The 18348-nt window shown below is 37.6% G+C and overlaps 1 protein-coding gene and 1 long non-coding RNA gene across 8 annotated transcripts in view; one reads left to right on the top strand and one right to left on the bottom strand.

Moving 5' to 3' along the window:
- ptprz1a (protein tyrosine phosphatase receptor type Z1a) overlaps positions 1 to 18348 on the bottom strand; it is a 68721-nt gene that overhangs the window by 42466 nt on the left and 7907 nt on the right. For 5 of the 6 annotated variants that reach the window (XM_051884585.1, XM_051884583.1, XM_051884586.1 and 2 more), the window contains exon 2: positions 438 to 509. In XM_051884585.1, coding sequence (XP_051740545.1) covers positions 438 to 509 — 72 coding nt within the window. The remainder of the gene's footprint in view (positions 1 to 437; positions 510 to 18348) is intronic. The other variant, XM_051884584.1, reaches the window with a different exon arrangement.
- LOC127507460 (uncharacterized) lies at positions 10532 to 16699 on the top strand. 2 transcript variants are annotated; one of them, XR_007928357.1, is made up of 4 exons: positions 10532 to 10873; positions 10963 to 11053; positions 11619 to 11692; positions 13342 to 13960. It is a non-coding gene; the product is annotated as an uncharacterized LOC127507460 (long non-coding RNA). The 2 variants fall into 2 exon arrangements; XR_007928356.1 differs by lacking the exon at positions 13342 to 13960 and adding an exon at positions 15462 to 16699 and having other exon boundaries at positions 10536 to 10873.

Raw genomic sequence — 18348 nt, 5'->3', positions numbered from 1 at the left:
ATTACATATTATTTCATACACATATAATAACAAGCCAAAACCTTAGTTTTACAAATGAAAAATAATCTTTCATCCTTCAGGATATTAGAACAACACAAAGGAGCCACAACTTGGAGTCCCACTGCATGAAAACCCAAACACACCCTCTAAAATTTGACATGCACTGTCTGGGCGAGATCAGACAGGACCTTAATTTAGGCCATATTAACCCTGAAAGCCCAGTTAGGAGATACAGATGAGTTTAATCTGTGGTGTTAAGCCCTGCATGCTTAGACACAGATGATCCCTAAACCTGAGCTGGCATGGGGGAAGGATGCCACCGGTGCTTCACTTCAAATTGTGCATCTTTAGACATTCTGACTGGCCCATTATACAGACTGAAGTCTAATCCTTGCATAGATAATAAACACAATATCAATCCTGAACACAACACTCACCCGCATACGACCAGTCTATGTTCTCTGAGAGTTTCTTCTGTGATCTGAATCCATATGCTTCTGATACATCTGCTGAAAAAGAAAAAAAACAATGTCAGTTCAAAATGTTGCTGGCAAATATTGATTAAAAACTGCTTAAATCAGCCATTAAGCTGCTTCAAAGACAGCGATGAATCTTTAAATTCCTCTTGCAGCAGCTAAATCATGTCATGACCTGCTGTGACCTGCTGTCAAAACACTCGCTCTACCACTGACAGTCAAATGCAGTCTTGTGAATGACTTCTTGTATTTTATGTAATGGTTTGAAATACAGCACTTAGGTTGTAATCTGCCACTGAAACCTGTTAGGCAAGTGACAGTGCCAAATTCAAATGGCATAATTGTTTTAAGAATGCAATTGCGAGTCAGATCATAAGCACAATATGGAAATCATCGAGAATGTGAGTTCAGCAGAAGTTGAACGGAAAGGCAACCTCTATTGTTCTCTTTGTTCAGTCTTTTGCCTGGTGGTTTCATTCACTCAATTTAAAAAAGTCTCTTTTATTGTCAGAAGGTCGTCACCGAGGATTTTAAGGTCATGCGGTAAAAGATCATCTCCAAAGTTCTTCCTCATAATCACTCCGCTCTTACAAAACATTGGACTCCTGCTGATCAGCAAGCTTTAGTCGTTTTTTTTGCCTTTTTAACTTTTAAAAGTAAAGTCCTCCAATCACATGCCATATAGGAGACAATACCTCAAATCAATCCTTGTCAAAATACTGCAGGATTCATTCTTTTTTTTCCCCGTTTAATCGCATTTGACTGTCAAAAGAACTGATTCGCCATTAAATTTAATTTTATAGGGATTAGAAATTTTCTTCTACCTCAGTTTGTTTCTGAAAACTTGCATTTAAAAGAAATGTGATTTCATTATTTACTCAATTCATCCCAAATCCATAAGACTTTCTTTTTCTATAAAACAAAAAAGGAGATATTACTTCTCCTTTTGTGTTTCATGGAAGTTAAATGAGTTTGGAACAACATGAATTTTACATTTTGGATTAACTGTTCCCTTAATTCTCCAAAACTTTTAATAGAAAAAATAGAGAAGCAGATGCAGTGGTAGAGGAATACAAACTCTAAAAGCTTTCTGTCGATGCTCTAATTAGCATATAATTAGCCTGCACGGCTATCGCATGTGGGTTGGACCTCTGATCCATAGCTGTCCAAAACTCAGTCTGTGCCATTTCAGTCTCAGCACTGCAACTCAACAAACAATCAGATAGTCAACTATAACAGAGACAGAGCCTTTTAAGAGAGTTGATTGCCTTTTTGAGAGTTTTTTAAAATTCTGATTTAAGAGTGATTTTGAACTAAACTAGCAACATTTACGATACCATTCACTTTCAAAATATGGTGCAAAACATGTCCTGTGAGTTTTCAGTTCATTTCAGGCATTGTTAGATATTAAATCATATGAAATGGTGTAGACTGTTATTATACCATAGTTGTTTAGTGATTTAAATTGGTCAGGTCCCTTAAGAAACCTGGTATGCCACCTCTATGACATTTATAGTTATCTATTTTCCATAATTTATTGATTTTAGTCTGACCAGTGGTATGTGGTTTGACATTTTAGTAAAACTATCTTAGAAACTAATTTTTTATGAGAATTTGTCCCTGGTGTTATCATCAAAAAATAAAATAAAGATGACTCATTATGCTTTTTTACATTTTCAACTTTCTTTAGTGTGTAATGTTGTTGTTTGAGAAAGGTCTGCAAAGTTGCAAAGTCGCTCCAAAGGGAGTTATTCCTCATTTCTTCTCTTCTCTAGCTGTTTTCCTAATCTACTTCTCCAATAAACCTATATCAGTAAGCATTGTTTCTGAACTCCACGAAACGCCTTAATTGTGGTCTTGAGTAAGGGGCATAAGGGGTGTGACATTTCCCAAACAACTGACCAATAACTACACACTGGTCCAGCTGACCGATTAGAACACATTGTGCTTTTATGAAAGAGGAGCTTCACACTGTCAGTCCGATTTGTGTATCTGATTGGAATCTGATCTAAAATGGTTGACTGTCCACATTGTGTATCGCAACTGTTCAGATTCAATTTGAGTTTCCCATGCCGCTCTTTTGTTTTCTGGTATTGGTTATGTGGAAGAAATTTTCATTTTAACTCTTTTCCAACCAGCATTTTTGATCATTTTCACAAAAGTTTCATGGCGCCCAGAATATTTTGTTGTATAAATATCTGAACATTTAATATGTCAAAAGAAAGAACAGACCCTCTGCTTTTAAACCTGTTTTATTCTAGCTTCATGCATTCCTTTTTTATCAACACTTGAATATGGGTAATTTTCATTAAAAAAAAAAAAGCAACATTTTGAGCAAACAGCTGAAAAAAAAATCGCATTTTTGTCAAACGTCTGGATCATATTCAGAATGATGATCAAAACATAGATGGAATAGATTCAGTTCATCAACACCCCCAAAGCTAGCACAATCCTATAGCTCATCCTGGGTCGACATTTCATTCAGCAACATTAAGGAGATTTATATGCTGTTTAATATTGATGCATTGACATGTTATTTTACACATGCATCTGCTTGATATTGTTTGTTTCTGCTTCTTTTTCGCATGTGCTTTGGTCAGGAGATTCTGTACTCTTTCAGAAGATGTGTAATAGCGCCCCCTACCATATAACAGTGAAAACATGGAAAGCCAAAAATTTCTGTCAATGGCGGGGAAAGAGTTAACTTTAATTTTTTAATTAATCATAACTAAGATTTTTTTTCCTTGCAGGGATAGCATCGCTATATGTTTTTGAATACTGAATGTCTCTAACACTTGGGCCAGAATTACTGTGTCTGAAAATAACAAAAGGAGAAATAAAACTAGACAGGTGTCCAGTTTTGTTATGTATGTCCAACCTCATGATCGAGATATCCATATCATGGTAGCAAAGAATTATACATATGTAGAAAAATGGAGGAAAATTATGTAATGAATGATATCACCTTTACCATGTTCCTTTTTTATATAAACTGTTTGTCAAGGGATTTTCTTTGAAATTGGTCTGAGATCCTTTAAAACGTGAATAAAGCATATTGAAGGCATTGTCTGGAGTCTGTCTGATTACTGCTGCGCAGCAGGTTAGTGTTACACTAAATATCTTAATCCCAAGTGATAGTGTTCATAAGGGGCGAGACGTTGTCCGACTCGAAGCAGGGGGCAAAGTGGAGACACCTAGTTGAGTATAAATTTGTAGGTGTCGAAGAGAAGACGTTTAGGGTGTCGAAGTGCAGATGCCCTTTAGCTTAAGTCAGGTGCGTAGGGGAATTTCTACCACAGTTTCTATGGCAATGATGTTGCATTGGTAGGCATATGCCAGAAACAACAATAACTGCAACATGGAGGTGTTTGCAATACAGATGTTGTCTTATTTACAACATAATATGTAGCCGCCGCGCTGGACTACTGTGTCTTTTGAGGAGGCGGCAGAAACGCAGGCGGCTGGTATGAGCAGCTTTATTCCACACTGTCATCTCCGCTGGTCTCAAAACATGTCTCTTATATTGTCGTTTTCTGCTCGTCCAGTACTTTGCAACAACACAACCTTGTTTCTTTTCAGACAACGTCTGACGTTTACATTTTACGTGCCGTGAGAAAGTCACATAAACCATGCGAAATCCGATTCGAGCGATCAGACTGAAACGGATTTCAAACCACAAAAGAGTATAGCTCGAAACAGATTTTCATGTGATTTTTTGCCATTCACACTTGCTAAATCTGATCAACAATGTAAAATACGTGAAAAATAATGTGTTCTTTGAACATTCAAACATGAAAACCTATTCTAGTAGACCCCAAAAACAAAATCAAGACTTCGTAAAAAGGGCATTAACTGTCCACTTTAATGGCGGGAAAATTCAAAAAATTTTGAGAATGACCCATTGTCAGTTTTTATTGCTGATATACGTTGTTTTGGAGGTGTTTTTTTTGAGATTTTGACTTTCCCCCATCTAAGAAAATAGGAGCTGAACTTGCCAAGTACCCACATAAAAAGATAGCTGCCCTGGGGATTGACCAAGATGGCCACCAAAAGAACTGACTTGCCTTTCAGACAGTGACATTTTTATTTCAATGCTCACTGTTTAGTTCTGGGACTGATAAGAAACTCTATTAAGCTGTCAACAAGTTAAACTGCATTGAATCACACAATCCCTCCATTACTTTTAAGCCAACGTCGTTTTTTGGTTCCAGCAGCCTACTGGCAAACCCAACCATAATGCTTTTAAAAGATGAAAGAAACCTCCCTAAAGAGGGCCCTGTCCCTTGGGAGAAAGAGCACAATAAAAGCAACAATGGCTTTGACATGAAACACCTTTACACCTTTAGCTAGGATACCCTACACTGAACAAGTTTGCTGAGGGAAACTGTCTGCCTATTCACTAGCAACAGAAGTATAGTCTTGGCTCATCTTTCTGTTAGCTTTTGTCTGTCTGTCTACACATTGGTTTTGGACCTTTCAAGACAGTCTGTGCACCTGTTAGGCCATACAAACGTCTACACACTTTTACAGTGTATCAGAGCGTCATGTCTAGTCATACATGCTAATTATAGCTTGCCCAGGGTTTAGCTTTTCTGAGCTAATTTAACACGCTCTGGGAATATTGACAACAATGAAGTGTATTTTTTTTACTCTAGTCTTACAAAAATTACCATGGTAACCATGGGTTTTGCCAAAATACAAGTTGCTAGAGTTACTGATACTTCCATAAAACCATTCCCCTTGTGAAAAAGTACACTTTAGCATACTTTTAAAAAAGCATGGAAACTTATTACGGAAATAAAACATATATAGTACTGTGCAAAAGTCTTAAGCATGTCAGTATTTTCACCCCCCAAAAATTTTTTTAAGCTGGTTATTTATATTTCTTGCTGTAATGTGTCAGTAGGAAATATTTACATTTCCAAACATTCATTTTGCCATTAATTGTAATAATCCCAGTGAGATTTTGTATGCACAAGGAGTCTGACAACAGCCGGTGCTCCCCACGGAGATCGGATCTCACCATCATCGAATCCATCTGTGTGAACCGATTTTGCTTTCAGACACTGTTAACTGCAATTAAATAAAAATGTATTATAGTTTAAACTTATATTAAATGCAAGATGTGAACTTTAAAGTGCTTTTTTGACCCATTAAAGGCACAATATGTAATTTTTCACCACTAGAGGCTTATTCAAAACAAGGCTGTAGCTTGATGAACCTTAATTTCGCAGAATCATGGGAGATGTTGTCTTCACTTCTTTCCGGTGGAAAGAATCCGACGGGACATCGGCCAGAAATCATGTTCATGGATGAGCTAATGTATTAAAGATTTATCAACACTACGAGGCCGCTGGAGTGATTGCTAATGAGAGACGAGCGCGACACACGGCTCGAGAGCAGCGGGACTTTTATTATGCCGCAGACGACCGCTTCTGCTTCTTCCGGTCATGCGTATCTGGGGTAAAGCAGCGCTGTTTTATCATATTAGATACATTTGTCTGATGAAAGTTGTTATAATGCTAGTCTGCATTCGCTCGGCGGCTGCTATGAGACACTTGTTGCACACTGCAGTAAGCTAGATCAATATTAGGCATGGTAAAACATGGTACTCGCGGTAAATCAAGAAAACGAGATTTAAACAATAAGACTTACTGTGTTGAGCTATATAACGATTCGTTAAGTATCCAAACAGTTGCTCACCTGTCTAATAAAACATAATATATTTAAGTGTCTTTGGTGTTTCCATGGTTTCTACAAAATAATCGAGGTAACGCGGGTATTATGTCATTGATAGGCGACACACCGACATGGTCCGTGTCCTGGTTAAAATTGCTTATTTCTCTGGATTTAAACATTCTTGGAAACATTTTGGATAATGTAACTACACAAGTCAACAAAACATATAACATTATTGTTCTAGTGGTTTTTGGATGTTTTAATCCAAAAATATTACATATTGTGCCTTTAACGAGGACTTAAGTCTACCTTTATATGTATGGTTAAAGCATGACAAAAGATAATTAAAACATAATGATTTAAAATGTACTTTAAAGTAAAACATTATTTGACATTATTACAAAGTGCACTTTGTAAAAGTGTACTTAAGTGTGTTGAGAAACATAGAAAGTGTATTCTCTTTAAGTAGGCCTACACTTAAATGGCCTTTTAATTAATATTATATTGGAGATATAATATCAATAATATTATAATAGAGAACACATAAAAACTTTTAATTAAAGTTGAAGTAATTTCTGCATCAACAAACATAATTGCAAATATAAAGTTTGAAATGGCATAAGGATGAGTAAATTATGACAGAATTTTTATTTTTAGGAGAACTAGAAAAGGTTAGCATTACATTAGCGTAAAGCGACTTAATGAGGCAAATTGTAAAACATTAGTTATTAAGAGCAAGATCACAGTAACAGGAGTTTGTATTTGGCTCAGTACCAACTGCTAGGAGCCATTCTGAAACTTGAGCCACATTGGAAAGCACACAGGTGAGAATAACAAAGGAAAATAAATTATGAAAAAGGACTGAAGTCAGCAGAGGCGGCCATTCACTCGCTTCCTCCCCGTTGAACTGCATCCGTGTCCTTTCTCATGGTCAGCCCCATTCACCGTATCAATACAAACACAACAATGAGATCAGTGGCTCAACCGTGAGAGCCACGGCCCGACTGCAGGTTCACACATTGTAACGCCTTACTGCCTGTGTGATTGCTTTTGTCTGAGAGGAACCATATTCCCTTTCACCCAATCAACAGCTCTCATGTGAGCCAAGAGCTTTACACATCGGCTTGATTTCCTGGTACATGGTGTAACAGAGAGTGAATGAAATGTAACAAAGACCTGCTGCATTCTAGACAACAAGACGAGGAGGTTTGGTTACTCTCAACTACTCTTGAACGTAGTAATGTTTTACAGATATTTCGCTAATGAAGAACGATTGCTTATAAGCTTGTATGTAGTTGTGAACATTCAGTATTGTGGTTCCTATAAACCACTGCATATAAACTTTGAAATTCCTTTAATATTTACAACCCGAATTCCGGAAAAGTTGGGACATTTTTTAAATTTGAATAAAATGAAAACTAATAGACTTTCAAATCACATGAGCCAATATTTTATTCACAATAGAACATAGATAACATAACAAATGTTTAAACTGAGAAATTTCACGATTTTACGTACAAAATTATCTCATTTCAATTTTGATGCCTGCTACAGGTCTCAAAATATTTGGGACGGGGGCATGTTTACCATGGTGTAGCATCTCCTCTTCTTTTCAAAACAGTTTGAAGACGTCTGGGCATCGAGGTAAGGAGTTTCTGGAGTTTTGGTGAATTTGGTCCCATTCTTGCCTGATATAGGGTTCCAGCTGCTGAAGAGTGCCAAATGTTCTCTATAGGTGAAAGATCTGGACTGCAGGCAAGCCAATTCAGCACACAGACTCTTCTACGATAAAGTCATGCTGTTGTAATAGCTGCAGTATGTGGTTTTGCATTGTCCTGCTGAAATACACAAGGCCTTCCCTGTAATAGACCCATTTAGTAATGTCATTGACACAATCATGCCGATGAGTGATGCAGTATCGTCTGAGGGCCCGAAGACCACGGGTATTCAATAAAGGTCTTCGGCCTTGTCCCTTATGCACAGAGATTTCTCCAGTTTCTCTGAATCTTTTGATGATGTTATGCACTGTAGATGATGAGGTTCGCAAAGCCTTTGCAATTTGACGTTGAGGAACATTGTTTTTAAAGTATTCCACAATCTTTTTACGCACTCTTTCACAGCTCTGCCCATCTTTACTTCTGAGAGACTCTGCCTCTATAAGACATCCCTTTTATAGCTAATCATGTTACAGACCTGATATCAATGAACTTAATTAGTTGCTAGTTGTTCAGCCATTTGTTGCCCCCGTGCCAACTTTTTTGAGACCTGTAGCAGGCATCAAATTTGAAATGAGCTCATTTAGTGGATAAAAGTGTAAAATTTCTCCGTTTAAACATTTGTTATGTTATCTATGTTCTATTGTGAATAAAATATTGGCTCATGTGATTTGAAAGTCTTTTAGTTTTCATTTTATTCAAATTTAAAAAACGTCCCAACTTTTCCAGAATTCGGGTTGTATAAATAAAATTAGGATAAAGATCCATTCACACCAAGAACAACAACTATTACGATAAATATATTAGCATCCACACCATGGACAATAACGCTCTGTTAATTATAAGTGCACACTGCAGTTTTGTCGTCTGCCGCTTTAAGGGATTAGTTCAGTTTAAAATGAAATTTACCCCATGATTTACTCACCCTCAATTTATCCTAGGTGTATATGACTTTCTTCTTTCTGATGAACACAATCGGAGTTATATTAATAAATATCCTGACGCGTCCAAGCTTTATAATGGTAGTGAACGGGAAACAACATGTATGAAACTGAAGAAAGTGCCTCCATTCACATCCAAATGGTTATGCTACGTCCTACGCCTTCCATATTCAACTTTTGAAAAAAGCCTAACTGATGCGATGTTAAGAAACATTAAGAGCTCTTTGAGAGCGAACGCAAAGTTTCTCAGCGGAACGCAAAAGCACTGACAAATAATTTTTCCTCCATCTCATATTTTTTCCTTCACCATGTCCCTTTAGGGGCTAATTGGCTGTCAATGTTTTTGTGATTCATCAGCTGGAAAATATCATTCTGAATATCGTTCCTCTGTGTCGTTATCGTTATATTTCAGTATTCACATATAGAGTCTCCTAAAGCCCAAGAATGTGAACGCAAACGCTTCTAAAGCTAAACAAACTTGTTTTATTACATCGGAATGTGTTAAAACAGTTCAAAATGCACACTGAATTTTCAATGTTGCCACAAGGGGCGCTACAGCGAGCAGTCATATAAACTGACTTCAAATTGTCAGTTTTCTCTTTTCAGTCAAATACTGTCATGGCAGTGCAATAGTTTAATAGATACAATAGTTCACAACAGTCTTCAACTGTCAACATATTTATAGCTATTCCACATATTTATGACAAAAAAATATGGTTTAGTAAACCATAGAGTTATTTGAAGGTAAATCTCTGAATGAAGAAAAAAAGGGCAAAGCTTCTTGGCTCAATAAGTTTAGCTTATTCAGACAAATACTGAAGAGAGTCCATAAATACCTGATAAAAGGACATGAAAGGACTGGAATGAAGACTTTAAAGAGGAACAACAACCAAGACAAGACAGAGAGGTATCAAGAGGGTAATGTAAGGAAGGTGACCCTTTGTTGCACACCTCTCTAATGCATTAGGAACAAGAGAACACAACCACTCCTTGAAGACATGTGCCAAAGGAAGACACTTCAAACCTCAGCTGTCATTAGTAAAATTAAAGGTGTACAGCTACACAATAGTCCACGCAAGAGAGTCATCTCAAAAGATGAGACAGGAGAGAGCAGCACTCAGGATCAAACCCTGCCAGCATGAGGTGAGAACAAGGATTCAAAGACCAAGAGGTGGAGGTGAACCCTGTTTTTGAAGTAGGATGACAGTATCAGCATAGAAAATAAAAATAAAATACTGTACAAAAATGAAAAAAAAAAAAAAAATGATATACTAAATGTACCAGCACAAGAAATTCAACAACAATCCAAATGCACATAAACACACAGAATATATAAAACTTGACGACTGCTAAATTAGTGAAAACAACAAAGAAAAATGCAGCCCTACATACCATTAGTTTAATATTAAGTATCTAATGAAATCAAAACTAATGTTTCAAGGCTTTTATTCTGTGGCAGTTAGCTTTGAGCTCATCTACATGCTAGCGTACCACTACAGTTGACCAAATAATCTTTTAAGCAACAGCAAGTATAGTGTTGGCTGAATTGGGAAAAGCATATTAGCATACTCAAGCCAAAAATCATCAAATTAAACATTCCCTTTTCTTATCTGTTTTCAGTTAGCCTTTGTTTAGCAAGCTAGCAGCTTAGCATAGCACTAACTGCTTAAATGCTTGTAGGAGCTTTGTTTTAAGCAATTAGCGCTAAGCTGCCTGCTAAACAAGGTATCATTTGTGATCAGGCACTGATAGAATTACGCTAAACGCTAATAGCTGTTTTAACAAAAAACTCTCTTCGATATTTTCCACTCTGCCAGAATATAAAAAATGTCAACACAAGGTCAATTTTTGTCTATTTAGGAATGGCATACAACCATTTAGACTCCTAATAATGAATGATAATGCAGAAAATATTATCAAAAAGAGTATATAGAGTGCTGCAGGGACGACACATTTTTGTAGGCCAAAACCCAGAAACGAGTTAGCATTTTAGCACTTCCGGATCCATCATCCCAAAGTCAGTGTTTTTTGAATGGGCTTTTGGTTAAATAGCTGATATAAGGTTTGAGGTTATCACAAGCTCAAGACACTTTCACGTTTTATTCTAAAACATAAAACACACCAGTAATACCCACTCATGATTTTTTTTAGGCTGTTATGTCTCTTCAAAAAGGGGCATGCTAAGAAGTGGCTAAATGGGACTACAGAGGCTGTCGGGGACATTAAACATCATCACGCCAAGGTAAGCTCAGTCCGCTTTTTTGCACTCTTACCTATTCTAACTCAAATTTTCAGGGAAAATGCTTTTTAGATACAAACTGAAAGAGCCTAGCACATGACATTGAAGTCATGGGACCGTGGTGTAGTTTGTTTATAGCCTACCTTTAGCTTTTTACTTACGCCGATTGTATTTAGGCTTTAAAATTCATACAAGTTGTGTTCATTAGTGAAAATTATCTTGATGGACAAAACATGTAATTATCATAAACTTTTGTTGATTGCAGAGCTTACTTTTTACAATAATCCAAAAGCCTATGGGAAAATCCTATTAGGATTTTGTCAAGGGAACCAGTGTGATGCTAACTTCCGGGTTGTCATCCCTGCACCAATCTATTCTGTATTATACAGTGCAGAAATCAATAGCCATAACACAGCCAGCAAGCAAACACAGACTGAATGTGTTGTTGCCAGAGTGAGCAGATTAAGCTTATAGGTGTGTGAGTGTGTGTCGGAGTGTGTGACGTGATGCTTCTGAAGTGTGTGCGGGTAGAGGATGTGCTTTTAATTGCTCTGTAATCTCGCTCCAGTGCACTCCAGCATCAACTCTACTGTGTTACCTGATAAGACTGATGGTGACTGGGTTCATCAAGGACAGGACATTGTAAGTGTGATTTCTCATCATCCTGTTGTCCACTAGCATTGCACTAGAAACTCTGTTTAGTACTGTTAAAAATACTAACAGTTAAGCTTTCTGTAATAGTACTAATAGGCTTACTGTGTTTTAAATACACAACAATGGTTTATATATTTATCATCAATAACTTCAGTTTCTTTCAATCTTATACTGAATATTGCTTGTTCCAAAGCTAGCCATATTTTAACCATGTTTATACTTTAAACTAAATAAATTTAATTGTTTTCACAATGAACAGATTTATGCTGATTCTGTGCCATTGGAATAAATGCATTTTGAAAATATGCATCACATTAAGTTTATTAGTCTGTTGATGTTAAAACTGTGTAATCCAAATGGATGGAAATTCTGTATGCAATTCAAATATATAAATCTTAAAAGAATAGTTCATCCAAAAATGAAAATTATCCTATATTATTTACTCACCCTCAAGCCATCCTAGGTGTATATGACTTTCTTCTTTCAGCCGAACACAATCTGAGTTATATTAAATAATATCCTGGCTCTTCACAGCTTTGTAATGGGATTGTATAGTGCCCGAGTTATAAAGCGCGTCCATCCATCATAAAAGTAATCCATATGACTCTGCCATCTGAAGCAAAGCAATGGCATTTGTAAGAAAAATATCCATATTTAAAACCTGATAAAGTACAATCACTGGCTTCCGGCAATGGCCGTACGCACATTAGTCATATGGATTACTTTTATGATGGATGGATGCGCTTTTTAGGGCTTCAAAAACTCGGGCACTATTCAATGCCATTACAAAGCTGTGAAGAGCCAGGATATTATTTAATATAACTCCAATTGTGTTCGGCTGAAAGAAGAAAGTCATATACAGGTGCTGGTCATATAATTAGAATATCATCAAAAAGTTGATTTATTTCACTAATTCCATTCAAAAAGTGAAACTTGTATATTATATTCATTCATTACACACAGACTGATATATTTCAAATGTTTATTTCTTTTAATTTTGATGATTATAACTGACAACTAAGGAAAATCCCAAATTCAGTATCTCAGAAAATTAGAATATTGTGAAAAGGTTCAATATTGAAGACACCTGGTGCCACACTCTAATCAGCTAATTAACTCAAAACACCTGCAAAGGCCTTTAAATGGTCTCTCAGTCTAGTTCTGTAGGCTACACAATCATGGGGAAGACTGCTGACTTGACAGTTGTCCAAAAGACGACCATTGACACCTTGCACAAGGAGGGCAAGACACAAAAGGTCATTGCAAAAGAGGCTGGCTGTTCACAGAGCTCTGTGCCCAAGCACATTAATAGAGAGGCGAAGGGAAGGAAAAGATGTGGTAGAAAAAAGTGTACAAGCAATAGGGATAACCGCACCCTGGAGAGGATTGTGAAACAAATTCAAAAATGTGGGGGAGATTCACAAAGAGTGGACTGCAGCTGGAGTCAGTGCTTCAAGAACCACTACGCACAGACGTATGCAAGACATGGGTTTCAGCTGTCGCATTCCTTGTGTCAAGCCACTCTTGAATTAGAATATTGTTTCTTGATTGAAGACAAAAAGGACTGGACTGCTGCTGAGTGGTCCAAAGTTATGTTCTCTGATGAAAGTAAATTTTGCATTTCCTTTGGAAATCAGGGTCCCAGAGTCTGGAGGAAGAGAGGAGAGGCACACAATCCATGTTGCTTGAGGTCCAGTGTAAAGTTTCCACAGTCAGTGATGGTTTGGGGTGCCATGTCATCTGCTGGTGTTGGTCCACTGCGTTTTCTGAGGTCCAAGGTCAACGCAGCCGTATACCAGGAAGTTTTAGAGCACTTCATGCTTCCTGCTGCTGACCAACTTTATGGAGATGCAGATTTCATTTTCCAACAGGACTTGGCACCTGCACACAGTGCCAAAGCTACCAGTACCTGGTTTAAGGACCATCGTATCCCTGTTCTTAATTGGCCAGCAAACTCGCCTGACCTTAACCCCATAGAAAATCTATGGGGTATTGTGAAGAGGAAGATGCGATATGCCAGACACAACAATGCAGAAGAGCTGAAGGCCACTATCAGAGCAACCTGGGCTCTTATAACACCTGAGCAGTGCCACAGACTGATCGACTCCATGCACGCCGCATTGCTGCAGTAATTCAGGCAAAAGGAGCCCCAACTAAGTATTGAGTGCTGTACATGCTCATACTTTTCATGTTCATACTTTTCAGTTGGCCAAGATTTCTAAAAACCCTTTCTTTGTATTGGTCTTAAGTAATATTCTAATTTTCTGAGATACTGAATTTGGGATTTTCCTTAGTTGTCAGTTATAATCATCAAAATTAAAAGAAATAAACATTTGAAATATATCAGTCTGTGTGTAATGAATGAATATAATATATAAGTTTCACTTTTTGAATGGTATTAGTGAAATAAATCAACTTTTTGATGATATTCTAATTATATGACCAGCACCTGTATAAGATGGCTTGAGGGTGTGTAAATTATGAGATAATTTTCATTTCTGGGTGAACTATCCCTTTAAATTTAGGCCTTAAAATTAGGATCTTGCCATCTGCCTTAGCTCTTCTTATCGTGTTCATGAGACACATAGTGATCTCGTATTCATGGACGAATCATTCTTTGAATGAATCAGTGAACCAGTCTGCATGATTTGTTCATGTTCAACTTACTCAATGATTTAGTCGCTGTCAAAATGATGATCACAAAATCCCTTTGAGAAAACTGTAACAACCCCAGTCCACATTTAGAAACGTTATCTTGGCCAAAGAGCTGTATAGCTGATCAGCATGCAGGAAACGTTTTGTTACTACTCCGGGAAAACAAATGGACCTTGGGCCAACTCACACCCAACAGCATGAACACAGTTTCAGACCAGCTTCTTTCACTATGACTCTCTGAAGTTAGGAGTTTATTTATGTTAGTCTTCTTTGAGTGAGCTTAAGCTCTTCATGTGACTATAAGAATGTTTTGAGCCAAAACGAGTGAAGTAAAGTGTGCTACACGATTCACAGTATAGCTGCCTCCAAAGCAAAACAGTAGTAAACATTTACAGTTGGATTGGCTGTGTTTTAAATATGGGGTCCATCAGAGCCTTGTGTTTATAGGGAAAGAGTGCTTTGATGGAGTCAAAAGGGGACACAATCTCACACAGTCATAAAAGACGTATAGACAAATCGAGTGTGAGAGAGTGCAGAGCAAAACTGAAATGAAAATGAAAACAAAAAGCCACTGCCGGCTTGCCTTCTTCCCATAGTGCATCCTGATGCCATGTGTTCCCCAGGTAAGCGACACACCCGCACCCGGCCATCCACGCGATGTAAAAGAAAACGTGATTCATCAGACCAGGCCACCTTCTTCCATTGCTCCGTGGTCCAGTTCTGATACTCACGTGCCCACTATTGGTGCTTTCGGCAGTGGACGGGTCAGCATGGGCATACTGACTGGTCTCCAGCTATGCAGCCCCATACGCAACAAACTGCGATGCACTGTGTATTCTGACACCTTTCTATCAGAACCAGCATTAACTTCTTGAGCAATTTGAGCTACAGTAGCTCGTCTGTTGGATCAGACCACACGGGCCAGCTTTTGCTCCCCACGTGCATCAATGAGCCTTGGCTGCCCATGACCCTGTCGTCGGTTCACCACTGTTCCTTCCTTGGACCACTTTTGTAACTGTGCTTCTGTCACTAAAACAAATTCCTAGTATGTGTAAACATACCTGGCAATAAAGCTTTTTCTGATTCTGATTCTGCTTGATAGATACTGACCACTGCAGACCGGGAACACCCCACAAGACCTGCAGTTTTGGAGATGCTCTGACCCAGTCGTCTAGCCATCACAATTTGGCCCTTGTCAAACTCACTCAAATCCTTACGCTTGCCCATTTTTCCTGCTTCTAACACATCAACTTTGAGGACAAAATGTTCACTTGCTGCCTAGGATTATTCACTTCACCTGTCAGTGGTCATAATGTTATGCCTGATCGGTGTGTATATATGTGGTATATCCAATTGGTGACATAATAAATGTCTTGAATGTTATTGGAAGCTAACTGACTCAAATTGTGCTGTCAAGAAAATGTCAGTAAAAAACATCTAAGCAAGAACAACATCCTGAGAAATGATCAACACAAACGATCATCTTGTATACAGAGCCAGTCTCTCGATGAAGAAAGAACGTTCTACATCTGAGACAAATCATTTCAACCATATTTCCACATGCTCAGAGGATTCATTCGGAACATAAGGAGTCTCTGATTTGGCACAAGACAGCCTACGCAAAAATAAACTTAATTTAGGGCCCACCAGCATTCATTAAGAGCCAAAAACAGAAACCTATTTAGACATCTAAGATTATAAAAGTTTGGATTTTTAGAAATGTTTTAGCTTTTTGTCACACTTCTCAAAGTCAAAAATTTTCATATATATTTCTTAAAGGGGTCATGAATTGAGAAATCAACTTTTCCTTTAGCTTTTGATATATAAGAGGTCATCGTACTATAAGAAAACTGAAAACTTCCTTGTTAGTCCAATAAAAGCTTTTATTGACACCAGGCCCAGCAAACGACTGATCCTGGAATTTGCCTATATCTACGACATCATAGATAGGTGAAACCCCACCTCCGAAGAAGAAATCAACACTTACTTCATCTTTGCAATGTTAGCCCCGCCCACTGGTGTGTTAGTAAGATGACGAGGGGATAAGAGCGATACAGGACTAAAAATAACATTACCTTTCAAAGGATCCTAATGCTAGGAATATGGTTATTTATTTTCAACAATGTGAATGTCTTGGTTGAGCATTATTATTTGTATTCGGTACATTTCACTGTGAATTCTTTGGTACATCAATCGCATTTCGGTGCAGTCTTTCCAAACAGACTTTTACGATATGGACTCGACAGTAATGCAACAACATGTAACTGTGTTAATTCTAATGCCTGATCTGATATGTAATGATTTATGTACAGTCAGATGTTCTTTGTCTATGTGTCAGTAAATCAAACCTGTGACTAAACGGTCAACTTCACATTGTTTCTCTTAGTAGGATGAAAATAATCTGTTGTTTAAACAGTGATTATATATATAGAAATATATATATATTATATATAGAAAGCGATCAAAGAACGCTCCCTTTACAATCACTAGAGCTGTCAATCAAACAGCACAAGTTTATCAGTGACTGAGTTCTGGATTTGCACCAAAACTCCTGTTTTATTCAACAAATCTCTTAGTTACATCGAGTTTGCTCTGCTAGTTATGATGAAAGCATTCGTTAGTGTGCAGAAGCTGAGTTGCAATGACGAGATCACTGCTGTCACGCACTCAACAACATATCTGTGATCGGCTACAATCTTCATCACTGCAACCTTTCATGCCACAATCTAAATATGCCATAGATCAATGCAATGCTATAATCAACACTTTTCACGATTAGTTAACCTTGAGAGCTGTAATTGTAAAAACGTGCTAAAAGTTTTTGAGAGAGTAATACTTAGCTATTTCAATTGAAAAGATGTTAGCCAATCAGTGGGCGTTTACACTGGAGTCTCACAGCAGACACGCCCCTTAAAACAGAGCGCTCAAATAAGAGGGCTAAAATCAGGGTAGGAAAAATGGCTTTTATTTCTAAATCATGACAATATTTGATGTAAAAAGCATACTAACATTATAAGTGCACCCAGGAAACATTATAAAACAATAAAACGATGCAGCTCAAACAATAAACAAGTTTTAACAGAATATTTAAAATTATTAGCTTCAAATTTCTGCTTTTTAAATTATTAGCTTCAAATTCCTGCTTTTTACATTTTCAAAAAAATTGGCCCCATTCACTTTTATTGTAAGTCCCTCATCTGTAAGGAACCTTGTTTCCGCCATGGAATAAAAAAATAAAAAATGTAATTGAAACTTTTTCTCACAATTCTGACTCTTTTCCTAATTGCAAGTTTATATCTTGCAATTCTGCCTTTTTGTGAGATGAATGTCACAATTACCATTTTAATTTTATTATTCTGTGGCAGAAACAAGTTTCCAAACATCTGAACCTCAACAGACAAATCAAAAAATTTCCACAAATGCTGTCAATTGAGTTTAACTTATATTTAACTCAGACTATTAAGCATTGTTGCCGTCAGCAACCCGTTCAGAACAGACCTGCAACCCCACAGTCGAGAACAGTCTGTATAAGAACAGTCTGTATAAGAGTATCCAATATGGCAAATGATAAAGCAGTTTAACATGATGAATCTTAGCTAATTGGCTGGAGCAAAGGGAGTTCCAAGAAGTGTGAGAGACTCTCTGATGGGTCTCCTCCTCTCATTCAAAGCCAGAGATTACCCTCTCAACCTAGTGGAAATTCAGAAGCATTACTACAGGTTGAATGAAAAAGAAGGGAGGAATTTCTAATTGTTCTTTCACCCTGCATCAGGCCACAGCGGTTTTCCCCAGGACATATGGTGCAGGCAGGGTGAACTGGATTAACAAGAATCAGCCCTAATTAAGAGACTCTGAAATCTCCTATTATTTCTTTGATGGCCTGGAGGACCCATGTGAATAGCTATTTTGAGTGGTATCCTAATTGAAAAGGGCATGGATTCTCAGATGAGGAAAGACTCTGAGAGTATCCAGAGGACTGTCAACCGTTG

Source organism: Ctenopharyngodon idella, chromosome 24 (genome assembly GCF_019924925.1).
Source record: "Ctenopharyngodon idella isolate HZGC_01 chromosome 24, HZGC01, whole genome shotgun sequence".
In the NCBI taxonomy this organism is placed as follows: Eukaryota; Metazoa; Chordata; class Actinopteri; order Cypriniformes; family Xenocyprididae; genus Ctenopharyngodon; species Ctenopharyngodon idella.
This window is presented reverse-complemented; position numbering and strand designations above follow the sequence as displayed.